The 26,942-nt window shown below is 40.8% G+C and overlaps 1 protein-coding gene across 12 annotated transcripts; it reads right to left on the bottom strand.

Annotated features, from left to right (window-relative positions):
• Positions 1-509: 509 nt before the first annotated feature.
• On the bottom strand, positions 510-26,109 carry MKNK1 (MAPK interacting serine/threonine kinase 1). Of its 12 annotated transcripts, none has more exons than XM_052801206.1 (14): positions 26,015-26,061; positions 24,915-24,979; positions 20,694-20,798; positions 17,172-17,427; positions 16,241-16,338; positions 14,714-14,793; positions 13,201-13,274; positions 9,688-9,792; positions 6,630-6,685; positions 5,953-6,048; positions 4,662-4,856; positions 3,986-4,150; positions 3,287-3,330; positions 510-2,362 (listed from the first exon to the last, which is right to left on the bottom strand). In XM_052801206.1, the coding sequence occupies exons 4-14, from the start codon at positions 17,284-17,286 to the stop codon at positions 2,134-2,136; spliced, it is 1,257 nt and encodes a 418-aa protein (XP_052657166.1). In that variant the 5' UTR covers positions 17,287-17,427; positions 20,694-20,798; positions 24,915-24,979; positions 26,015-26,061; the 3' UTR covers positions 510-2,133. The 12 variants fall into 12 exon arrangements, with proteins under 12 accessions (XP_052657166.1, XP_052657171.1, XP_052657170.1 ...); XM_052801211.1 differs by having other exon boundaries at positions 17,172-17,270; positions 26,015-26,060; XM_052801210.1 differs by having other exon boundaries at positions 17,172-17,270; positions 24,915-25,001; positions 26,015-26,038.
• Positions 26,110-26,942: the final 833 nt, after the last annotated feature.

The following is a 26,942-nucleotide window of genomic DNA, read 5'->3' on the forward strand; positions in this document are numbered from 1 at the left end:
AGACCCCGTCATCTCTGGGCAAGCAGCACCGTTAATGTCCCCTTTACACACTTCCATGCTAATGCTGCTGTTTAGACTTCTGGAGTCTGAAAGGCTTCAGGGCTGCATCCAAGGTGAGTATTTTGCATCGTACCACCACTCCTGGCCAAGCTGCGGGATTTTTGCTTCATGCAAAAATCAAAGGGAAGAACATGAAATGTAACAGTGCTGGTAAGTTCCTGAACTCACTGGCCCTCAGTTATCTATCTCCTACGAAGGTCAAAAGGATCACAGGATCCCTTCCAGCCCCCTCTGTGCAGTCATATCTTCATTTTACCTCAAGAAAACTGAGATCACAGGAGCCTCCGGAAATTGATAAAGCAATAGAAGAGGGAGGTATGCTTAGTCTTCAGAGACTTAACATTGTCTTAAATCCAATGTCACACAGAAGTAAGGAAGTAAGTAATTCTCTATTTTTCTATGTCACCAGAAATCAAGAGGAAAAAAACCACACAGAACTGCCACACGTGTTAAATCCATAACTTAAAGCATTTTAATAAAAACAAAGCAAAAGACATTTCATAATCCATCCACTGGCACAATGTATAAAATCTTTTAAATAACAACTTTAATATTAGTCACAAAATACAGCATGTTGTATAAAAATAGCTGTATGCACACTGCTAAAAGATAATGTAAAACCGCTCTGAATAGGCCATGCAAAGACACTCAGCTTTGACCTTTCAATTTCCAAGCACATGTTGGATTTGCTACTTTATTCCTTCTCATTCTGCTCAGGATGGTTTTGTGCTGGCACTTGGGGGCCGCGTCCTCCTCCCCCTCTCCACCCTGCACACAATGCCCTGGCAAAGGGTTTCAGAAATGGCCAGCAAGTTTAAGGTGCATCACATTGGGCATCTTAGCGGCCCAATTTTCACAGCTTACGTTTCAGAAAGTGCTCAACATCCATGTCCTTCTCCATGGACACCTCACCTTGGTCACCCAAAATCTTCAGCTTTTCAGACAGTACCCTTCCAAATTACTCTTGACCTCTGGTGCACCACAGTACTAAAACTGGAAGCTAAAATCTAGCGACCCAGCCTGAGATCACTGCAGGTGGCAGAATGCAACAGCTGCAGCACCATTTTTGTATAGATGTACCTCTGCATTTGATAATCCTAAATTATTCAGACACCAAAATTCACTGAAGTCTGTCCATTCACATTAAGAACTCCAGGTAACACACACAAAAGGACTTGGAGAAATACAAGTTTACAGAAAGGAAGGTATAACTGAGGATAGCATTAATATATAAAAAAACCCAGATACTAAACAGAAACTGTTACATAAACAGTCTGTTATACTGTGGCTATCAGACTTAAGACTGTGACTGCCAGAGAAGGGGACATACTGGACACAAAAAAAAAAACCCCAATAAAAAGAGAGATTATACGGAGTACATTTTAGTTAAGAACAAAAAGGTGTCAGATAAAGAGATAACACATCCCCCGCTTTCATCCTATATACTGACACACAAACTATCAACAGGATTAAAAAAGCAACCCGGTCCTCTTCATCCCTACAAGCCTGAGTGATCCTTGCACCTTTACAGTACCATCCTCACAGTCTAAGCCCAGTGAAGATAACAGAGACAGGCCCACCCAGTCATCACCTTCATTTCCTGAGTCTACAGAAAGAGACAAGGGCACTGTTGGTTGAAAACAGTCCCTGCTGCTGACACTAGCAGCAGCACCTCGCAAGATGTACCATCAAGGAGAGCAGCCGTAGGCAGGGAGAGGCTTGATGCTCTGCAGGGCAAAGCAAGAAAGTTGTTTTTTTCTGATGTTTTCAAGCTTGCATTTTAAAGCATACTCTTCTAAGAAAAAAATAAGGAAAGCTTAGTGATTTATCACCTCAAATAATACAGCAGCAAACCCATCTTCTCCAGTTTAAGAGGATCAGTTAAATTATCTTAATGCACCAAACCTGACAGGCAAAAAACATTCCCATAAAAAGCTGTCCCCTTAAAGTTACAAGTCACATCACAAGAGCAAGCTTCTAATCAAAGTGTCAGAAGCAGAGAAGCTTTTATCAGTGCTGAAAATCCAAATAAGAACACAGGCTGATCTTGCCAATCCATAGCAGGAAAGAAGTTTAAAAGGCTTTATGGGGAACTGGCTGAAAGTCACTGGTTTTGGTGGCGTGCGTCATTGCTCTGCGCTTGGCGAGGCGGGACTTGGACGGTGGAGAAAGCTTCATGGAGCACACAGCATGGGCAACGTTCTCCTGCTCTGCGCTGAGTTCATTCTCGTGCTGAGACAACTGGCGGTTAAGGGCTATAGCCTCAGCAGCAAAAAGCGTCAGGTCTTTCGTGCTACTGTTCCTTTCAAGGGAAAAGGAGAAAGCAGTTACGACATGCACAAAGAGTCACTTCACCTCGTTACCCTCATGGCAGAGTATCTTTTTCCAGGAAGTTTTATTTCTCCTATCAAAACATCGACACAGCAGGCAAAATGACCAGTTAATATTTGCATCTCTTCTCATTGCAAGGACCAGCAATACATAACAAAAACACTCTGGGATTTTGGAAAGAGCCGCAGTTCTAGTCCTCGTTCTGCCAACTACTTCCGATGTAAACCCGGGAAGCCACCTGAGATGCCATGCTTAATTTCTACATGTTATAAAAGGATGGGCATATGGGGCAATACTGTTGTCTTCAGAGAACTGCAATCCCACTATAACTGCACATCTGGCTTAAGGAAATACATTTCTGATGGGAAGAACCACCTGGAATTGCCAGTGGCAGACATGGAAATAGAAACAGAGATATGTGACTCGGGCTCTCCGGCATACAGGATCTGCCATCAAATCACTTCAAATGAGGCTTGCCCGGCTCACAGTTAAATTGATACTGTGATTACCTCCAACTACAGTGGAAGTCAGATCCATGTGTATATGATGATTATTCACCCATCAGAAAGTGGTGTCTTTGGGTAACGCATGTCTTTATGCCTTTTTTCCCCTCCTGGGCAGCAAACTGCCAAAACCATCATTATTTCCTGTCTGAGATTAGCACTGCACCACAGGAATCTTCTCCAATGCCTTTCCCACAAACAAGAAAGATTAGATCATAAAGAAAAATCAGAGCTTTAATATTTCTGATGTTCTTAACAAAATTAGTGCTGCACATTTATGAAGTTCCACTCTCCACCAGGGATCTTACCCCCCAATTTGTCACCACCTATCTCTCCCCATTCTTTCAGTAATGATTCTTGGCCAAGTTTACAGACATCTAAAAAAATATTACCTTTGAAGAACTTGAGGGGTAGGTAATCCCCTTTCAGGAGCCTGCTAGAAGAAGCAGTTAAGAAAAATTAGTTACGTATTAGCAGCTGGGAACCAAGCTTTCCCAAGAGCAATAAAAAACAGGCGATTCCTCCAAATCTTTACAACCAACGGATATTGCATATAAACTAATTCATTGTGGGTTTCCAAATCACTGTTGGTTTACAAATCACATTTCATAATCTGTCTCCCCTCACAAGAGGATACCACAGTTTGCAGGTATAAGGCTAAAGCTTTGGAAGCTCTCCAGAAGGTCTATCCCTTCTTTCCTGAACTGGGAACTAAAGCAAAAGAGGACACTGCTGTTCTTTTAAAACCCTATCTACCAGCATTCTGCCTTACTGTATTAAAGAGTAACATGATTCATGTACTGCAGTGCTTGGTATTCACAAGAAAGCCATTTAAAATGCATAAAGCAATAATTAAAAAACAAACAAACAAAAAAACCAACCAAACACTTAAAGCTTGACAGACTCATCCAAATATTTAGCACACAGAGCTCCAGAAAGAATAAAGCCACTGTGTATCATTTAATTAATCAAGATAAGAGCAGTAAAACATGCAATGATGCTATTAAAAGTTCAGAGACAGGGAACAGCTTGTTCGTCACTTTGAAAGAAGAATAACCCTTAAAAAAAAAAAAATAAAGGGGTATACATACTCCTTGAACCCACGCATGTTGCAAAACTTGAGCAGCACTAAGTCGTTCTTTGGCGTCGCAAACGAGCAACTTTGAGATGAGATCTTTGGCCTCAGAGGATATATGCGACCAGTCCTTGTCAGGAAATTCATACTTGCCTTCCTGAATGCTCTCAAAAAGCTTGTTCTAGTAAAGGAAAGTGTCTTTAATTTAAATAGCAACTAGAATGCAAAGGAAGACTTCTCAGGTGGGATTCTTCTCACTCAGTTTTATCCACCTTGTGTGGTGGGTGACAACTGAAACCATCCAGTCTCCTTATGGAGTAATAGATAGTGACAGGCAGCTCCAGAGAGTGATTCAGCACAGACATGATACACTGTCTGCTCAAAACCCCTTCCCCCCCCATCCTCCCTGTAACAGTGCAGCCAATATACCCAGTTTTTAGAAAGAATAAATTCAGACTGTGCATGGAGACTCTCCTGGGGCTCAACTTATCTGAGGAATTGTGGTGACTACCATAAACCAGATCAAGAATTACAGAACAGAGAAGGATTGCGGGGTAGGGAAGAGGACATAACTGGTTGGGTTACAGACACAGCTCTTCACTGCTGGCATTACGACAAGTCTTACACCCTAAGTTCATGGGGCAAACTACACTATCCCACATATGCCCATTCTCCAACACATGCACATTCACCTGGCAAACTCTGCAGACCTCTCCTCTGTCCCAGCCACAGTCTGTGCCACAGTTGCCCACAAAAGGGGGGTAACCACTGAGCATGATGTACAGGATCACTCCCAGGCTCCAAAGATCACACCGCTTATCGTAGAACGTGGCCTCCTCTGTGAAGACTTCGACCACTTCAGGTGCCATGTATTCTGCAGACCCACACTAGGAAACCGAATTCAATCAAATTTTCAAAGGGAGGGTCAAATCAAAACAAGACTCAGATTTATCACTCTCCTCTCTTTATAGTAGGCAGCTTGGTCTAAACGCAGAATCAGTCATCAGGGACTACTGAAGTTTACTACTTGCTTTCACTGCAGGTCTCATTTTGTTAAGCCAAATCACAACTGCTACATCCCTCAAAGGTTAAATTGAATTGCCAAGAGCTTTGAAACATTTTGTGAGCATACTGCACAAGATAAAATTAACATATTTCAGGTTTAAGGACTACAGAGACCTAACAGAAAGCAAAAGAGTTCCTACTGTTCTTTAGCAGAATCATAAACTGTTCCATACAAATCTATGATCCTTTATACAGGCACAAAATAAAATTAACATATTTCAGGTTTAAGGACTACAGAGACCTAACAGAAAGCAAAAGAGTTCCTACTGTTCTTTAGCAGAATCATAAATTGTTCCATACAAATCTATGATCCTTTATACAGGCACAAATTATTAATTTACATATTTCCGGTTTATAGATCTTATCCATTAGTTACTAGCCTTTTAGAAAGTGAGCAAGTATATCATGGGAGGTGATTTCTATAACAGACTTCTGTAAAACTGTCAGATTTTTCTTTCACAGTAATGCCAAAAGCATAGCACTGTGGTTTTTCAAACTAACCTGTATTATAAAGCCACACACTGATTACAGAACTTGTATTCCCCTTAGCTTATGGGTCTTAGCTACAGAACCCAAACATCGGGAAATGAACACAAAACTAAAGTTCAAACTAAGTCCATAAGCACACAAAAAACCTCCACAAAAAGCTTCCTCATTTGATGGAGTAAGAGATGAACAGGATCAATGTGTTACTTTCTGGCCAACAGGAGAATTAACATGGTGAGCTTCTGTGCTTTTGTATATATGTTCTATGACTGGGAAACCAAGACAGTATTTATCACACATACACCCACTTTAAATGAACTATCTACCACTGGGTGTAGTTGCAGTAAGCCCTTTGGAAGCTCTCCTCTGGAGATAAGAAAAATTGTTTTATGGTAGAAGAGAAAAAGCAGAAAGCCACAGTAGGTCTCTTACCGGTGTTGTTAATTCAGGAGTAGTTATTGGAGTACACGCACTGTTCAGCTTCACCCCACTACCAAGATCAAAGTCACATATCTTTACTGGTGATACCTAAAACCAAGGAAAAAACAGTGAGAGGTCCAGAAGACTGGGATTAATGCAATATGTATGAGTACAGCACCATGTGGAAAACCCCAGGACAGAACAAGTTGTACTAGCAGCAGGACTAGTGAAACCCAGTCACTTACAGCTATATTCCACTCCTTGCATTTGCCTCCTCTGCCCCAGTTGCTCCCATGCTGCCAGCATCTGACGCTACTACATTATTTTTTTATTTGGCTAGGCAAGAGCCAGTACACATCGGGGCAGTTTGGGAACTATACCTATTGTGACCAGCTGGCCTGTAAATGTTGCTTGTCCATCTGGCTACTGCCTCAGAACAGATGAGGTGCTACATTGTAATTGCTATGCTCTCTCTAAGAACAGTTGGCTTTTTATCTCTTAGCCAGATGCTTACATTTTTACAGCTCAAAGAAGAATTTAGTCTCTTTCAGGCTTCAGTTCTGTTAAACTTAGTTGAAGTTCACTAGTGGGTTCAAAAGTTTTCAAGAAGAGAAGAAACATAACATGAGGACTGTTTTTGGAAACCGAGTTAAAAAAATACACTTCAGGTTAAGAGACCAGAGTAGCACCTTTTCTGGAGATTCGCACAGGATGTTTTCAGGTTTCAGGTCCCTGTGAGCAATACCTAAACAAGAGTACAAATGTTCATTAGGGAAGATACTCTCCTGTTTTATTTCTCATTACTTCTCTATTAGAAGGTGGCCTAGGAAATATTCTAGGCCTGAGTTTGCTACACAACCCCCCCTTAACGATACTGCAAATAATTGCAAAGTGTATTTGTTAAAAGTCACTGTTGCATCCTGCTATACCTTTATCATCCTTATATGTACATGAGAGTCAGTCAAGCAAATAAGAACCTGCTAACACTGGAACTTTTTGGCTTAGCCCAAATTAATTATGTTAATTAAAACCAGCTTATTAAGATGACCGACCTGTAGGAAAGTTTACTTGTGTACACAGTTTACTCAAAAGATTTTTGTGCCTTCTACAGTAAGGTCCTTCTTTCCAGATGGATCAACTAGTGGTTCGCTTAACTCCTACCAGCACAGACAATACCTGAGACACTCTGCCCAAAAAAACCCCTGAGTTCCCAGATGAAAATACCATCCTTTTAATGGTGAGGTACGTACTCATTGCTGAAGCAAAAGAAAAATTAAAGGGTTTGGTTGGAGATGCAGAAGAAAAGCTAACGGAGAACAACCAAAGGGCTGCTTCATTCATTCAACTGCTATCGGAACAGGCAAATCCAACAGGGAAGCACAAAGTTATCTATCTGTGCAATTCACATGCAAGGGTGGTTCTGCATTGTCAAAGCAGTTCTTCAAATGCCTAAACGCACAATTTCTGGAAGTTCACCATTTAATATGATCAAACTTAATGGGAAGGCAAAAAATGAGAAGCAAAAAATCAAATCAAATGAGCAACTTAGCTGTAATGTAACTGCACTCTAGCCTTGCTCAAAAAAAATTACACTCCAAACACACTTGATACCACTTCAGAGTACAAGAAAGAAAAAATCCCACCAAATTCTAGGTAAGGGAGCTTCTCATGACTTTTCTTCAGCACACACCACAAGACATGACTTAAAATACAACATTAACAGCATAGCATAGCATCAATCTCAAGGAATCAGAACTTTCACAATCATGCAGTTCACGTTGCTTATGCATGGAAGATGGCATAATGAATCCGTCAAGATGGCCCATGCTGACATTTACAGCAAGGCTGACAAAACTCCCAACAGTTAGCTTGGCTTGCAATGTGAAACACAACAGCACTTTTCTGTATTATTGTTTGAATTAAAATGTCTGATTATATAACATTTTATTTTCCAGTTGCACACAGCACTGAGGAAACAACTGCCTTTAAACACTCCTCCAGTGGATTATTACCAATAAAGCGCACATATCCCAAGTGGGCGTAAGGCGGTATTATCATCCAGCTGAGTTCTAAACTACTCCTGGCAAAAGAATTAGTTGTCCTGATTCAATTTATTTTTTTTAAAGCATCTAGCTATAGCACTTCACCAGTAAGCTGTGCAATAAAAATGCTTTCATTTCCTGTTTACTTTAGTGTTCTGTATGCTACTTACTAATTATTTTAATGTCACACGAAAGAACCATAAAGAGGACAATAAAATGAAAGGGGATGTTGTTGCAGCCGATTCTGCAAGCCATGTCCCCACATTCTAAGGCCATTTTAATGAATCACTCCCCTCTTGTTTGGGGAAAGGGGAATTAAAACTAAAAGCTGAGAGAGAACTACAGAAATACATTAGCTGAGTCAATATTAAACTTCCTTGAACAGTGTTCCTAGACTTTCAGCTGTTAAGCAACCTACTATAGCCCTAACATATCAAGGAAGTATTTCTCTGCATGTTCAGCCCAAGTTTCCTGTTCCTTATTTGCCCCGTATCCCAAAGCCAAAATCTTCTAAACACAGGTATTCAAAGAGTACATTCTCTGCAGGTTTAGAGTTATCACATAGACAGGCTATGAAGATTACCAAAAATCTTAATCCGAACTAAGTTTGTTTCCACATTCAAATTAACTTCTTATAACATAGTCACAACACGTGACAAGATCCATATTCCTCAGGTTTACCACTTTCTTTATTCCCTATGCATTGCTACGCTTTTCTTTTTAATGGGTTCAACCTATCGAGGTACCAATGCTGTAATTCCAACTCAAGCATATAAGCAGTACCGTGACTTACAAGTAAAGCCTACAATTAAACATTTATTGAACTGGGGCCAGTACTAAACAACTTAGACAGCAAACATAGATCTGCTGAGATCTACCTGGCTAATCAGGATGGCAAAATAAGTGGAGAGAAAAATTTATCAAAATAAATAACCAATAAACATAGCCTCCAATTACATGCCATTCTATTCAGAGGTAGTCACTGTAACATTAACTGAAGCTGCTTAATCTACGCAAGACCAGATAATTATGACATAGGAAAGATTTTAAAGGTATCTATCACATTCAACACGCTCATATACTCTGGGATGACCATAATGCACAGAGATATTTTGAAATGAAACAGAAGTACTCCCAACTAGAAAAAGCAGCAAGAAAACATTTTAACATAAAAGAACTCTCTACAAACAGAACTGATTTTAAATCTGAGCAAATTCCAAATGAAATTAAGACACCTTCAAACAAGGACTATGGTTCACTTGTAGGTCTCAACCCAACAGTGGGGGTCTAAACATAGAGACCAAAAGCTACAACAAAGAGGCCCTGTAACCAGCAGAAATTCTGGATAAATACAGAAAAGCATCTCTGTAGACCTGAAAGAGGAGGAAATTAAAAAGAGTATTAGGTCCCTTTCGAGTAACCTTTACATGGTGCTCAGGTAACAAGAACAAGCAAACAGATTCAACCCTAATGTTAATTCTCCCTGGATGCTGATTTAACTTTTCGTCAAAAGTCTATACCACCTTAACACAGCTGATTAAACTACCACATTATGAAAATAATATTATAGAGGAAAACAGCACAAGTCGTCTGGCACTGCTGTAAATAGAAATGCTAGCAAAGGCTGACTACTTACAGATAAAATGTGCTCCATAACCTAAGTGTACAATATCAACTAGTAAAGATGGAGACAGCCTTCTCTTACCTTTTGTATGAAGAAAATCCAGAGCAGAGGCAATATCTCTCACCACTTTGCTAGCTTCTCGTTCATTGAAGTGCTTCCGCTTTTGTATATGGGCCAGAATTGAACCTGTCAGAGTAACAGGTGAAAGGGAAAACCTTAGTATGAATGCTGCCTGGGCTGAGAAAAGGCTTTGTCAATACAAGGATAAAAAGGCAATAGCCACTACTAGTCTGACATAAAGGAAGAACCGATCTCAGTGTGAACAGGGCCATTTAGGATTAGTAATTTAGGAGAGTTATTTGCAACTAACATTCTGTCCTAGTATGTTTACATGGCAGAAACTGAAGTATCACAGTCCCATGGTTTTTTATGAAAAGAGCCTCAGAAAATAATGATGAGCTAGTACCAAGTATCATGAATCCATAATCTCATTTCTCATATTTTGTAACAGCCTTTCACAGCAGGCAACTTCCAGGGACCAAACAGGGGAATGACTAAGCAGAAAAAGGTATAACTGAGCAGCTTCAATACTTAAGCATGCTAGAACATAATTTTCAAACAATGCAGCCCTCTAGTTTAAGCACAGCATGAGGGGCAATCACTTTTTACTGCCCCAGCACTGACTGATCTGTTTTCCACACACTGTGAACAGTGGAAACTTACTAATAGCACTAGTAGAACTCAAACATCATCTAAGGATGTACATAGCACTTCAGCAAAACCCACCCTCCCCCAGGTCACAGGTGGACATGCTCGAACTAACACTCCTCATTTTGTGTAACGTAGCAATTGAGACTCTGCACTGAAAGTCAAGTATACACGTTTTTTTGTCTCAACACCATCAAAATAAAAAGACATTCTACTTTTAAATACACATCAAAATTCCCACTGACATCAAGGTAAGGCTCATACACTGACTTAAGGCAAAATTTGCCCAGGGACATGAAATCTGACAAAAGACCTCTCAAATATGAACATACTGAAGGACTGGTATCTTGCAGGCAAAGCTCCACTGGTATCCCTTTAACAAAGGATAGAGGGAGGTTTGATTCCTTACCTTCCTTAAGTGAATTCCATCAATCTTCTCAGAGGATTAAAAATGTCTTAAAAAACCCAATTAATGTAGTCCACAGAGATCCAAGCCCACTAAATAGCCTTACTACTGTCTTTCATTTTCTTACTCAGAGAGGTATGTTTATAAAAGCAATCAGGCAGAGAAATTCAAGAAGTAACTGCCATTTGTTATTAGCCTCCAATACAATAAACATTTTATATCTCAGGTGATTTCATTTTTATTCTTCAATTGTAGGTGTGGAAGGAAACCTCCCATTCTCTATTGTGGTAATTCCTATTCTTATACTATCAAAGCTGCTGCCACTCCTCCACAGCAAGGATTCAGAGAGGAAACCAGAAAGACAGTCAAAAAGAAGATAGATGGACAAAACACTCTTTGGATATGCTTTGATATGACAAAAGACTCTTCAGATATGCACAGATACGCTGTGTCAGAGGGGTGGAGGAAAGCCACTTTGGACCAGGTTATCAGATTTCAAACACAGGTTTTCCTTGCCAAAAACACTTTCTAGTTTGCTACAGATTTCTTAAGGGCACTGAGTTCAAAGGGTTTTCCTGGTATAGTTGTTCTTTACACCTTTTGAAAGTAATATCAGTTCTTGAATGTTTCTATCCCTGTGGAAAAGACCCCAGATTTTGCAGGAAACAATACTAAGCCACCTGAAGTGCTCATTTCACCCAGCAGGTTTATTTCAGATTACCCTGCTGAATAGAGCTGATATTCTTATCTGAGAGAGTTTGGAACTATATCAATATCAATGAAAACATACTCTACAGACTTTATATTCAGCCCACGTAGAGGAATCCCACAAACAGGAAGAATAGCAGGGCACTCCTGCCAGTTGTTACCACCTCTTTAGTATTCAACAGAGAGAAAGCATCATATAGCACCTCCCAAAATGCATTTCAGAGAGAAAAAAAGAAAGTGGAAAGGACTCCTAAATCATGCAAGTTCAGTATAATAAGCTGGATTTTAACGTTTTCAGTTATAAAATGTTGTCAGGCAAGGATATTAAATGGCTTCTGCGTATCATGGTGAACTGACCCCAGCTAAAATGGGAGCACAGCTCCTTCAGTTACCACAGCTACACAAAGGCAAAGCTGTAAATGGAAAGCCCAAGTTATGCCATTGTAGGTAACATCAGTATCTGAGACTACAGTTACTAAAGTAAACCTTGCATTGAAGATTAATGTTCTCGTTCTTGCCACCCATGCTGCTTACACCAGAATCTGTAGTGCATCAGAAGCTGGTCTGATGCTAATTCCCATTATTTCTTTCTTCAAACCCACATACCTAACGCTACAAATGCTGAAATTTTTCAAAGAGAAAACCAGTCGCAGCCCCAGTTGACCACTGTAAAAACACTAACTAAGACAGGGAAGAAGTTGTAGCATTATTATCCTCTCAGCAGCTGTGCAGGTACACTGACAACCATAGTCCCACAGTCAAAGGAAAGGGTTAACTAATGGAAGAATATGAAGATGGGAAAATAGACAAATGCAGATTCATCCCAGTTGAGCCCTATTTGAGCTAATTTGTCAGAGAAGTCTGTGCATTAAGAGGAACAGTATTAGAGGAAACCACAATGAAATGGTGCAGTAATTTTAAGGGAAGGTAAACAAAAGCTTTTACTCAAGAAAAAAAAAACCATGTCCTTCTCTTTTTTTAAAAACTTCTGCATCTATACTGAAAGAATTTGCTTTTCTTGCCCGTACGGTTTGCTACTGAAAACCTTCTTGACTGGTGACAATAGATGATGTTCTGTGGACAGAAGTATACTCCTTCACAAACTCAGTTTTTCTTTGAAGGGTGGGCCATACTTTTAACTCCTGGTTTTGCACAGTCATGCAATTAATGGATACTGTAATTATGCTCAATGCAGAAAAATGTGAGAAAGTCCACAAAGCACTTGATGTAGCCTTCTCAATCCCCAGGTGAGTGTTAAATGCTAGAGACCAGTGACCACACATGCTCACTTGATTGGCCCTCAAACAGCCAAAGCAGACTGCTCCACAATTACAGCAACCTGAGGCAGAAGCAAGATGGTTTTTTGCAACAGTACTCCATGAGTTTCAGGAAACTAAGTCAATCCTACGTCAAGGGAAAATGCTACCAGAGTATATAGATGCTGTACTAAGATCATGCATAATATCTGACATACTGTGTGTCTCCCCTTGCCTGAAGGTACTGTGACCTACTAACTATATTCCAAAGCTCCTACTTAAACAGAGCTGACATTTCCATCACTTAACTACAGAAAGGGATTCCAAATGCATGACCAGACCCATCAATATTCAAGAATAACCATACTTCAAGCTTTGTATATTAGTTCCTCTACTACTTCTTTGTCTTAAAATTCTCAAGCATTTAAAGTAAGGTCTTCATTTTCTACTTTAAAACACTGAGACAAACAGGACCAAGGCGATTCAATGAACAAAGGCACAGTTACTGCACAGTACCTCCTCGCAGCTTCTCAAAGACAAGGTAGTATCTTGTGTCATCTTCAAAAAATTCTATCAACTCCAAAATGTTCCTTAAAAAAAAAAAAAAAAAAAAGAGAGAGGAAATAGAAGAAACAGGCATAGAGTGTAAACAGAGCAATGAAGAGTTTCAGCATGGATAATTAGGAAGTGCCAGAAGTAACCAAAAATAAAAGTTCTAATTAAACAAGTTGCTTTGGTTGCCTATGGCATTAAAACTACATTTCCAACTCACACTGAAATTTAAGCGGAAGAAACAGGCCAAACACCAAAATCAGACAGGATTGTGAAAGAGTTCCACCACTGCTCAACTGACAGGAAGATAACTGGTAATAGGTTGTATTTAATAATTTAGAACATTGCATTTGTGCTGAAGGCAAGGACAACAACAAAAAAACCTAAATTGGCATTCTTTCTCTCTGGAAATCACAAAGCAGAACACACAGTGCTTGAAGGAGACAGGCATCTGTCACCATGACATTAAATCCAGCGCCTTAGTTACCATTTTTAGACTAACTCCTGTTTAGCTAGTGTACAGTCTTTGCAGCACAAACGCCCCATGTTGCCTTGAGAATGTCAAACGTGTAAGTCAGATTCTTCTATACTTGCAGTACACACAAAATCCAAATTGTGCACGTGGTGATGACAGCTCGAGTTTTTCATCAGTTATTTACTGGATGACCGTATGCTTTTAACCACACACAGAACAAAAACGTAACCTGCTTCTCTACAGCACAACTTAAGCCCGTGAGTTTGGTAAACAAGTTTGGGTTTAAATTATCTTGAAGTGTTGTACTAAAAATTTGTAAAAAAAGGCTCAATATAAACTGCACAACTGCAGTATAGATAACAGCTGTTGTATACATTCTAGATTAACAGACATCTAAAGGAGTAGTTTCAGAATTGGCTTAAACTCATCACAGAGCATGCTGCCACTGGCTGTGTAGCCTTTCCCTCCTTTTCAGACATAAGTAGCAGCTTTAAAGTTGCTTCATCCTGTGGCTACATGAAGGCAGCACACATCCAAATGAAAACTAAATTAGCTTTTGGCTGATCTAAGGGTTCCAGTGCAAAAGCAGGGAGGCTGACACAAAGAGGAGGACAAACCACACATTAAGGAAAGGAATGGCAAGTCTGTTCCTTTCAGCGGCAGCTGGTATCAGGTCAGCTTTTGCTGATGGTGAAATCACAAGGGAGAGTGTCAAAAAGTTCATTACCCATTCAGACAAAAGCCATGCATCACTGAAGCACATTCAGGCTACAGTGAGCCAGTTGCTAATTGAGTTATGTGACTTTTAATTTGTAAATATTTCCCTAAACTTCACAGGTAGGAGAAGGGAAAATTCTTATTTTGAATAGGTCAAGTCTGAATTTCCACTGGTTTTAAGGAGACTACTGCAAAGCTCCTGACTTACACATAAGAGGCTTAAAAATTTGAAAAATATTCAAGATACTTTAAATAAATAAAACAAACACAAGACTCTATACTTACTTGTTACCCTGACACTGGTACAGTGTTTCTATTTCACGAAAAACCCGACTCCGACTATGCCCAGCATTTTTTTCAATGATCTGTGGAAAGAGTTAGAGCTCATATTTGAAAAATTACTGCAGGAACTGTGCATGTGGCTCTGGAATTAAGTAACTGATCTAAAGTTTGAATCTCAGGCATGCCCACCAGACAGAAACACTCCACCTTTCTTTGTTTGTTTAATTTATCATCCATCATTCATTTACAGTGCCAGCAGAGCTCTGGAAGGCATTCAAAGGACAAGAGAAATAAGTACAGGAAGATAAGAAAGCAACTAAATCCACATGTTACACAGTCATTGACCTGATACCACAAGCTTTTTCTTGCATCATTCTCATTCTGCAATGTGCAGAAAAGGATATCCTTTGGAGTTCTAACAAAAATAGATTTGAGTCACATCAGACACCGAACAGTCAAAAAGAAGAAGTAAAAAGTACTAAATTCACCACAAAAAGAGTTTGGTTCATAGTGCAAACTTCATGGAGACCCAATAATAGGACCTAATGTATTAAAGAAAACATACATTCAATCTCAGAGCCCTTCTGTACTGCCATCAGAAGTCACCTTCCTTCACACACTCCTCAGGCTGAAAGACAACAAGGACAAGGGCTTTCCACAGAGGCTGAGACTGAATGATTGCTATGTGAACTGAAAGCTCATGCCATTACCCCAAATACTATCAACATCTGTATCCAGTATCGGTTTCTCATTTTTACAGCCAGAGTTCTCTGGTACAGAATGGCCAACCATTCACCAGTACTACATGACACTTGGTATCCAATCACATCTAATTCATAATGTAGTGGTTTGTTTATTCCAGACTTTCAACAATTCTACAAAGTACACACAAAATTATGGCATCTATAGGACTAGACTTTTAAAGGGACTTAAAATTTTCTGCCTTTGGTTTCTCCAAAAGAATCGAGCATAAAACTTTCTTATTACTATTATTTGTGTTTGTAATTAAATGGGGGACTCGGGATAACCACAGATCTGTAAATGGGCCCTAACACTTAATATTATGATATTACAGAAGACTCACCTCCATCAAAAAATAAGACACAGCTTTACATGAACTAATGGCAGTAACTGATGCTCTCTGAACTTGGAGCAGCATTCTCAAAAGCTTGCATTATTTGGTAGGCCATGCTAGATAATGACTCAGTCTCTTTCATAAGAAGAGCTAAAAACTGGTAAGACTGAAATCAAATCTGGACATGAGAGGAAAGCTTGCTCTGAGATCTAACCATCACACAGTCATTTACTATTTGTGAATTCTATCTGCAGCTGATAACACCAGCTCACTCCGGAGGCACAATACTTAAGACAACAGATATCTCAATGGTTATAAAGCAGGCTCATTTCAAGCATCAAAAATTTTCTAAAAGGTTTTGCTATTACCCACTCTATTACAGGTTTTCACTGAGATACTAAGAGGGAGAAGACATGTTACAGACAGAAGTGATGCTGCTTTTATTCTACACTTACTTTTACTGCATATTCTTTCCCAGTTTGGAGGCTGACAGCACCCTGAACTTTGGCATATGCTCCCTCACCAAGAAGCTCAGCAGTCAGCTTGTACAAGTCTGCCAAAGAAATCCAGCAGAAAGGACACATTAGCCAAAGCATTTCAGTGAACAACATCAAGACAAGCTATTTATCTGATGAGCATCCCTCATATGACAGCAACTGAAAAAATTCCCTTGGTAATGAAGACAGAAAATAGATTTATGCAGTATTAAAGTAGATGTGCCAGCCTTAATTATGCCTCATTTTTCACTTCCCCTCTTCCAAGTACCAGGAAAATTTAAAGTAGACTTCATTCCAGCATCAAAATTACAAGTTTGTTCATACAAGAAACATTTTATATCTCAGCAATTGCTATGACCTCATCCACCTTCCCTGTCTTCATGTAAAACTCGGAACCAATTTTTTCACGTAGAAAAAACTCCTTGATCAGAAAATGCCTACCATAAAACACTATCTCTGCAAGTAGATTTTATAATTGAAATTTGAATGTTTAAACCTAGAAGACTGCTACCTCTTGATTTGCAACATACCTGACAATGCTACTTGCCCACTAATAAGTTTTACACTGGTCAGCTTTGTTGCACTGAACTGTATTTTACCTTCAGTGCTTCTCAGTATTTGTTCTCACATCTATTCAATCAAAACATTTTGATATCAACACTGTTCCTATTAAAAAAAAAAAACCCAAACACCAAACCAGATTATAAATAGGACTCAGATTTCAGCACTAAGAGAAAAAAAGAGACTGAAGACCGAAATACAGGGGATAAAGAAAAACAGAAATGTTAACTTAGAAAGTTTGCCAAAAAGCACTGTTTAGGTAAGAAAACTGAGAACAGCAGAGGGAATACAGACCATTACAATTAAAAGCTTAGAAGCTGCCACCAACCTTCAAACTTCCCAGGGACATGATCTGTGGCTCTGGTTCTTTTTTTCTTTTTCCTTTTCCCACTGTCTGTTATGGGGAGAGGCTGACTGCTGACCATCTCTGTGTGGCAGAACATAAAGGTGCCTTTAACACATAAGCAATTACTTTAGGAGAAAATGAACGTGATCTTATGTGTTTATGTTCTTAAGCTATCCAAAAGTTTCTCTGCTTGTCTTCATCACAGGCTGCCACCTCTCCCCCAAATATCAGAGGAAACCTAAAAAGACAATTTGGGTGCTAATTAACAGCGGTGGGGAGGTTTGATAAACAAATGTAAAAACAGAAGAAAATAACTATGCATCTATACTGAATCCTCCTCTCGCAGCACAGTAAGGCAAAGCATGGGAACAACCTTGTCAACAACCACCATGAGCTACCCACAACATAATGCGTGCCCTGATGCAAGAAAGGATTTACAGCCCTCACAAGGGCACTGTTCTTTGAGTTATTCTACTGTTTTACAAGTAGTTTTTTTCAAGTCAGTTTAAGAAAATGAGCTTGCAAAACAGGAGGAAGGTGTGGGGAAGTTTCAAACAACCTGGTGAAACAAAGCAACCACAAGAGTTAACAGGTCAAAGAAGCAATCTAGGTCAGTTTATGCTGCCAAAAGGCCAGAAAAAACCCCACGTCTCAGAACCATGATGTGCCTTTCTAAACCACAGAGCAGTGGATAACTTATGCTCCAAAACAAGCAGTGTTTATGGCATTTAGATATTGTTTTCCTGCATTACTAGCTGCAGATATTACAAGAGCTTAGTCAGAGATAACAATTCACTGATGCGAGAGAATATGGCAGAAAAAGAAAACACACCCACATATTCTTATGGAAAGCCTAAATAAAAACATTGCCATACACTTTCTCTGCCAGAGGCTGCTTCATACAGCTAACCTATCTCCAAAAAGGTTAAATGATTCCACACTATACTCACATGAGCACTTCTCCCCACCACCAGTCACACCCTGCCAAGTTGGCCCTAACAGTTAAAAATCACAGCTCACAGTCTTTAAGGCAGTAGCAAAGCACTGCCAAGACATTTTACAGCCAGGATTTCTAAGTAAATTCAATTAAAGATCTTGTACTACAGAAAAAATAAATTCCTAGAAATAGCGTAATTATGAGAACACTGTAATGAAAGAAGAGCAAGCCCTAAAAACGACGACGGCAACTTTTCTAGCAGTTCTCCTTTAACAGAGCGCCTTTGTGAATAGCAGTTTTTCTGCCTTTCACTGTTTGTAAAGTACTCTCAAAACATAGGAGAGACTCGGAGGCAGAAAATTTTACACAACAATGTACCAATACATCAAATACTTTTTCTTTGCTTCATTGTATTTTTCTTGTCAATATCTGTCAGTAATAACTATTATGAGTGTCACTTAGAACTCACACCTTGTCTGAAAATTTAAGACAAGTGCTGTTTTGAAAGCCCTTTCTCTTTAACAACTTACTGAAACACTTAAAAATGTATCACTCAAAGCCTTAAGACAATAGTAAATCCTCATTTTCAAGTCTTAAGCAGAATGTGTTAAATTATCCCAATGGATGACATATGCAAGTTCTTAAATACAGTAAGAAACACAAAAGCATACATTTTACTAATTTCTGAAGCAACAGCTTCTTTTTAAATCAAACTGACACACATACAGTTTTGAATTTTAACATAAAGAGAAGGCCAGCCTTTGACAGCAAGTTCCAGCTCACTCTGATTTCAATTCAGCCTGCATTAGAAGTTATTCAGAATTGAGATTGAAATGACACATATGAAGCTGCTCAGAAATAGAGCTGGTCTGCTTGAAGGAGGTGCTTGATTTCCAAAAGGTGTCAAACAAGTCATTTTAATGACCTGACCTTTTGCAAGTCAACAAGTCATACCTAGACAGGTTCTATTCCATTTCAAATATTACACAGTTTCAGAGCTTGTAACTGACTAAAAATTAGCAAAAAGACAGGAGATGAATCCTGCATCTTAGCACAGCTGACATATTTCTTCACAACCATCTCCGGCACTCTACCAGTTGGTTATGATATTTACAGTCTGGTGTTTAATAACTCACTACATTATTTCAATTCCCTTTAGTCTGACTCAATTCCTAAATTACAGAGAACTGCTTCCTTGAAACCAGGAAGTTCACTAGTCATGTACACAGAAACCAAATTACTGAAAAGCTCATGTTTTCAACCTACAGTCCTGACCAAATTTGCTATCAGACAGGCATGAAGTGTTTGCTGTATTAGATTCTTATTACCCTTCTGGTCTGCTATTTCACATCATTGTGTAGTTTACTTCTGTCAACAGAGCTTTTCCTTTAAAGGTATCACAGCTTCATTCTCATTATTCACTTTGTTATAATGAACTGGTACTTAAGTAACAGCTGGTATGACAAGAAAATGCCTTTAGCCCAGCCAAATGCTTCAGAGGTTTTTCAAGCTTTCAAAGAAATGCTTGTGCTTGTGACCATACACAAGAGCTTCCGATGACACTGAAAGACAGTGTGCCTCAACCATCCAAGCAATGCTTAGGTGTGTTGCATACTGCAGGAATACCTCTGGGGGCAAGGACACTGTGGGCTCTGAGGAAGCTCACCCTGCCAGACAGAAAGCTCAGAGACTAGATGAACTGCTCTGGAAGGAAATGGCCCCTGGACACATCAGGTCCAAGATGAACATCCAACTGTTGTTATTTTAACGTCATTTTACAACATGGCCCGAAGCGTTGAACCCCTGCTTCCACCAAACCAACTTGTCCACCCACTTTATAATCTATTCTGTCTGAGTGCAGCAAGCTGGGAGTAGAAGACTAGTTGGTGTTCAGAGCAGATTAGCCAAACCTTTGATAAAGAGCACTTCTTACATCCCTCTCGACCATAACAGTCAGACTGTTCTCTAAAGAACTACTGTCTGACTAGCAGTCTGACAAGAGCTGAAGAAACAGGGAACAGTTCAAATTCTGATCTGTCCTCCTCCTCCAGTCAGGTTAGGATTATTGCTCACAGGATAATGTAACCCAGCAAAATCCATACTGCAAGCAAAAAGAGAGCAGGTTTCTGTCTTAGCTGCAGTTTTGTTGAAGTCCTGTATTTTATTATCATTGTCGTAATTCAGTGTTGAGGCAATATTTAACATACACATTCAGAGCCCGTGTGGGAAGGTATAGTTACAGCCTCTCTCTTTTGCGGTTGTGGCCTCTACAACTATCTTCAAAAGGATGAACAAAAACACTTATTGTAAAGACTTGCAAACAACACCATGTGAAGAAGAAAAGGAACAATTACAACAAGTTTCACTTCATCCAGATCTTACATCACCTTTCATCTTGCCTCCTAACACTCCAAACATGCCAAAATCCACTACACCGATGTTAACTCCCCTCTCATTCTAATCTGCTTTCCAAAGGAAGGAAGAGTATATTTAGAAAACAAGCACGCACATGTACAGGAAGCACTTGGAGAACACAGTACAGATGCCTTTTTCTATTAAGATGATACCTTTTTTGTGCGTTTGAATTCAATGGAAGAAAGCAGTTTAAGCAGAGTCCAGGTAGTACCCCCTGCTTCAAAACTGGGTCTTGCTTGAGACGAGTTGTTCTGCAGCTGAAAAGGAACACAATCACACTTACATTCAGAAATCACACAAACGTTACATACATTTGGGTAGTGCCCAGAGTCTCAAGAGATTGCAAGACCCTGTTGTGCCGGACTTCATGTAAGCACACAGCAAGAGCACACCTGTCCTGGTTTAAGCTGGGATAGAGTTAATTGTCTTCCCAGTAGCTGGTATATTGCTATGTTTTTGAGTTAGGTATGAGAATAATGCTGGTAACACAATGTTTTCAGTTGTTGCTAAGTCATGTTTAATCTAAAGTCAAGGATTTTTCAGCTTCTGATGCCCAGCCAGCAAGAAGGCTGGAGGGGCACAAGAAGTTGGGAAGGGACACAGCCAGGGCAGCGGACCCAACCTGGCCAAAGGGGTATTCCATACCGTGTGATGTCATGCCCAGCATATAAACTGGGGGGAGTGGGGGTGGGGGGATCGCCCCTTGGGGACTAACTGGTCATCGATCGGCAGGTGGTGAGCAATTGCACTGTGCATCATTTGTACATTCCAATCCTTTTATTACTACTGTTGTCATTTTATTAGTGTTATCATTATTAGTTTCTTCCTTTCTGTTCTATTAAGCTGTTCTTATTTCAACCCACAAGTTTTACTTCTTTTCCCGATTTTCTCCCCCATCCAACTGGGGGGGGGGGGGGGGAAGTGAGTGAGCGGCTGCATGGTGCTTAGTTGCTGGCTGGGGTTAAACCACGACAACACCCCTGCATTAAAGGCTTTATAACTCTTAAGTACAGAATGCAAAACACAGTGTTATTTCCAGTGCTCCAGTCATTTCAACTGAAGAGGAGACCCCCTCGTTACAGTCTTGCAAAAACCGCGGAGGGATTTATGGTATTCATTAGTTCTTCTTGTTATACTATTGGAGAACCATAACAAGTTTAGATACAAAATACAGAATTACTCTTAACAGACAAGAATTACCATACTCCTAACCTAGGTCAACACACTGCCAAGATAGAGCACCACAACTACAACCATAACAGCACCAAATTAAAGCATATCTTGAAATTGGTCTTGAAGGCAGCCAAACAGGCTCCAACAGAGCAGGAGCATCAGAAAGCATTTTCTACAGCTGAAAAATCTCCTGAGAACACGTACCACTAGTACTGAATTCACTCCTAGCAAGCGGCAAACAAGGCAATGATGTTCAGCTTACACCATCTGAAGAAAAAAAGAATCGGGAGCCTCAAATAAAGCCTTCTGTGGATTCACAGAGGATAGCCATGACCCGGAATTCAACAGATGAAACAAACTCGATGTGCTGGCACGGGATGTTTTCAGACCACTGAGGTGGTACCTGAACAGCTGCAATTACAAAAATATTACTGTCCCACAGATACTGCAAAAGCAAAGGCTTTTTTATTCAGACTGAATAAAAGCATACCGAGGTCTCTGATGAAGCTTCTCTAATTGAGATTTAAAAATACTATTTTGATTAACTGAACAACAACAGGCAGACCAGCCTGCACCTTCTGAACAGCATCCAACTTCTCTGTCGATTTACACTTCTTTTCAAAGCTGTCATTTACTTGTTCAAACAGCTACCACCAGATTAAATAAAATAGTTAGGCATGAGTAAGTCCCTTGATTCCACAAGCATGACATACCTGTGACTCTCAGACTTCAAATGTAAAAGTGTGTGCTCAAAACTCAAAAAAAAAAAAAAGTTAAGCCATTTTAAAGTTTCAGACATCCAGAGTTTTGGACAAAGAAACAAAACAGAACCAGACTTCCATCTCATTTTCCTCCCAACTCAGCTGCTCACATCATTCTCGGACCCTCCCTTCCTCAGCAACACTGACTCCTGTAGATGTGGCTCATAATGAAACAGGACTCACTCAGCAGGTGCTGATTCTGCCAAAACCTTCTAGTTGCGGGAAGCTCAGAATAACCAAAGCTACCTTTATAAAGCAACTACATAGTGATTAATTGTGCTTGTAACATTACAGATCAAGAGAAACACAATTTGAAGAGGAAGGATGCCCAATTCTTTAGCACAGCCCTGTGTCAAATCCAGAGGCAGATTATTTTAATATTCTTACTTAATACAATACAGAATGAGTATTAATTTCAAACTGTAAGAAGTGAGTATTCTTACAGGTCATTCAGCTTTACAGTAGTTTGCCATAACTCATTCTTAGCTGTCAGTTACCTTCTCATCCCACCTACAAGAAAACTTTTAGTATAATTTAATTCATTAATCTGAATTATCCTGAAGGAAGAAGAACTTAAAAACATTCCAACATCTTCCCAGTAAGATACAGGAGCATTAACATTTTAAAATGAACACTTGAAAGTCCACAGGAAGCCCGAGCAATCTGATTTCATGAAAGAGCAAGTCTGAGAAAAATTATCAATTTTACCTTATCACAGGCATTACTATAACACCTACACAGTGTAACAGCTGACACCATCCTTCTAAAATTCTTCAATCTGTAGAAATGGTTACAGAAACCTTTTTCTTTACCTCCATACTTCTCTCTGTGACTTCCTTCTGTCACGCTTCTAGAAGACCAGAGATACCTTATCTTCTGTGTATGCAAGTTGCAAAGTCTAACTTTTTGTACTCTCAGCTAGCCACTTCCTTTGCAAACTAAGCATGGGGTTTCTGAGGTTCTGAGTCAAACCCTCCAGCAATGGGTGGATCTCACTTTGCAGGATAGCACATAAAGTTATTTCAAATAGATTCCTCCCACCCCAATTTATTACTTCACCATGATTACTACTGGGGAAGCAAGGAGAACCTTAATGGAGAAGAGAGTACACAGCACTCTTTTCCCTCTCCTGTTGGGAGAAAATAGCATATTTTAGCACACATGCTGTAGACATGAGATCTTCTGCTGAGGTCTGCCTATGTTTACATAGAAACACCTGCATTTCTTTAAAAGCATTAGTTATCATTCAGAATGACAGCAAAAGAACTGTTATCATCCCCACTGGAAAGACAAAGGCAAACAAGACAAGCATGGTGACCCTGCTATGAGTTAACAAGTAAGAATAACAAATGAGACTGAAGGTGGCTTAAAAACACACAGTAATCTTTTTAATTTCTTGTTGTAGGACAACCTGCCTCTGAGGCAGCCGCATGGATCAAAGGACATAATAGGGTGTATTTCAGGGGGCTAACTAATAAATGTGAATGGTAAGCCTTGTCAGGAACAACATGACACACACACTGGTTATTGCACGAAAAACCATCTTCCCTCCTTCCACATACAGCAGTACAGCCAAACAAGACATTTAATGCTACTGACCGCTGGCAGACGATTCATATAGAAGTTTCCATCGCAGTGCAGTAGGAACTGAGCTGCCAAATTATTTTAAACTCCACATCACACACATTCTAAATGAGAAAAGTCCTTGCAATAGTACTTTGACTCAACTGCTCAAAGCTTCTCTAACCCCTAGAGCACTTTTAAATAAAGGAGATATAAAGGCAAGTTACCAGGGCCACTTACTAAACATCTCTGTCTGATGGCATCAACAACTCTTGGAAGACTGTCTCTGCATTGCCAACTAGCTCCTCTAACCCCACTCAGCTCCCTTACTAGTTTTCAAGTCTAAACCAAAGAGAAAAACTTCTTAGAAGACAACTTTTAATTTAATGCAGATAGAAGATAAGCATTTCCTGCTCTGACTCCACACCCCACAAATGATCAGATAATGACATTTGTCACTGGAAAAAAAGCTACACAACATAATCCCATATTAGCAAGCAGCCTTGTTTGGAAGAGGTCAATCTAATGTGTTTTTAAAGTTTGAAGCAAGACTGATTTTTCTGCCTTCTCCCCTCCTCTGTACTATCAACTCTAAAATTAATAGTCATTAAACTCCACTGCATTTCCACATTTGATGTCACATAAAATTTGTACCAGTGTTTTAACATTTGTTACCAGGAAGGTACTGGAAGGTGAGAGGAAATTCCACATGGCAGCAGTAAATACCTTTTTTGAAAGCATTAGAGAGTACTGATACAGCATTCATACCCTGAAATAATGTCATGATGGACAATATTCAATGTCAAGAAACTTTCAAGTGTCCAAGGCACCCAAATCCACTTTACCTGGAAGGCTGCCAATACCAAAACCAATTACCTTTAGAACTGCAATGGAAAAGGTTCAGCTCCACAAGTGTATTTTGCCTTGCTTCAATCCAGCACCTGGAAGGCATGAAGAGGAGCTCTGTTTTGAAAAAAATGCCAAACTGTAGTTCTTCAAAGTTATCAGAATATATGCCAGTCCTTCCAAGCTAATTGTGGGGCATAAATCTGCATGATAAAGAGGCTTTTATAAGCAGTAAGCTCATAAAAGGAAAAAAAAAAATCTAAACAAATCTGACACTTCACAAACAAGTGCCAGTGGTGTCAGGGGAATAGGCTAATTTTTGGCTATCACATGTACTGCTGAAGCCAGCAGCCGAGCTATCACCAGGACTGTACCGCTGCCTTGTCTTTGCTTCTCTTCCCTCTGAACTGCCTCAGAAGGTCACCCTGGTCAGGCTAACAGGTACTACAGAAGTAAAGTATAGATTAAATCTAGATAGATTTTCAGTGTTCCCGGGGGCTCATAGGTCTCATCGTTTTATGGCAGATGAAAAATACAAGAACTAAAAGATTACTTGTGATCAAATCTAGGAACAGGTTCATTCGCCTTTGCCTGCTCCTCTTCCACTCCAGCAATATTCTTAATAGAGAGCTGTCATAGGAGTTTATAGACTTACCACTCTCTATTAAAAAACACACTATGTATGAAGTACAGCAGTTTAAGCCTCCGGGGAATAACCAAGCTCCAAGCGACAGAAACTCCCGGGTCCTTCGGAGAGGGCCCCGAGACCCGAAGCTGCCGGCCGGCGGGCTGGAGGCATTTTACCGCCTTCCAGCTGTCCCTTCGCCACCGACACCACCCCCAGAAACCAGGGCTGCCACCGCTCCCGGCCTTCAAGTGTTTACTCCTCCACACGCCCCGCGTCTCGGAGGAGCCCGGCCAAGCCCCGGGGAAGAAGACCCGCGCTCGCAGCCGGGGGAGCCCAGCGGCTCCTACGGGTACGGACCGCTCCCCCTCAGGGCTAGCCTCCCACACCTCCCCTCAGCCGACCGAGGCGGGGAGGGCCCCTCGCCACCCCCCACAGCCCTGAGGGAGAGCCGCCGCCGCCCCCCCACAGCCCTGAGGGAGAGCCGCCGCCCCCCCGCCCTCACCTCCATGGCGGCCGCCAGCGTCCCTCGGCGGGGGCGGCGCTGCGCCGCCGCGCCGCCCGCCCCCTGCTTCTGCGTGTGGGGAAGGCGGGGGGGCGCGCATGCGCGCAGCACGGCTCCAGGTGAGCACGCCCGGCAGTGGGCGCCCACCCACTGTGCGCATGCGCACGGGGAGAAGCTCCACGCACCAGCGCGGGGGGGAAAGGGGACGTTGTGGGGGTCATCTGGGCCGCGGCATTGCTGCCCAAGTTAGGCTGGCAGCTTGCAATCTTCTCCTTCCCAGAAGAGGGGTGTGCAGCTGACCGTGTCCCCACTCGTGGCAGGAGGGTGCAGGGCCCCTCAGGGCAGGTGGGCCGTGCAGGGACCCTCTGTCGTGGCCTGAGGCGGAGAACCAGGTGGCCGCCATCTTGTATTGGTGCCCCCCAGCCCTCGGCAGGGTTACCAGGAAGCACTCATGGGAAAACCACAGTAATGAACAAAATTCAGCACATGCTATTCAGATGATACCTTCGCAGAAAAGACCCTAGTGAGTTAAAAAAGCCAGTAAGACTCACTTCTGCCTGCACCAAGTACTGTCTCTCACAAAACCGTTAAGGCACAGGAGGAGTGGTAACAATAACTTTCTGGAAGTCTCTTTATCCAGGAAAATTTGTCTCAGCTTTGCAGGTTGATACTGTATATGTAATGCCAGCAATATAATAGGTATTTTGGAAGCTCATTTCCTTGCATGCTTTCTCTGCTTTCTGTGCTCCCCACAAGCATTTTGCATGAGCTGGTGATTTTTTCACAGGTTTCCCGTTTGGCCTCAGGATCAACTTAGCACTGATGTACCTTGGCAGTTGCTCAGGTGACAAGGGGAAAGTGTCCCTCACCTTTGTCTTCAGAGCAGTGTGGCTACAGCGGAGGGGTTTGGGGACATTCAGTAAGCCAG

Source organism: Harpia harpyja, chromosome 11 (genome assembly GCF_026419915.1).
Source record: "Harpia harpyja isolate bHarHar1 chromosome 11, bHarHar1 primary haplotype, whole genome shotgun sequence".
Classification (NCBI taxonomy): domain Eukaryota; kingdom Metazoa; phylum Chordata; class Aves; order Accipitriformes; family Accipitridae; genus Harpia; species Harpia harpyja.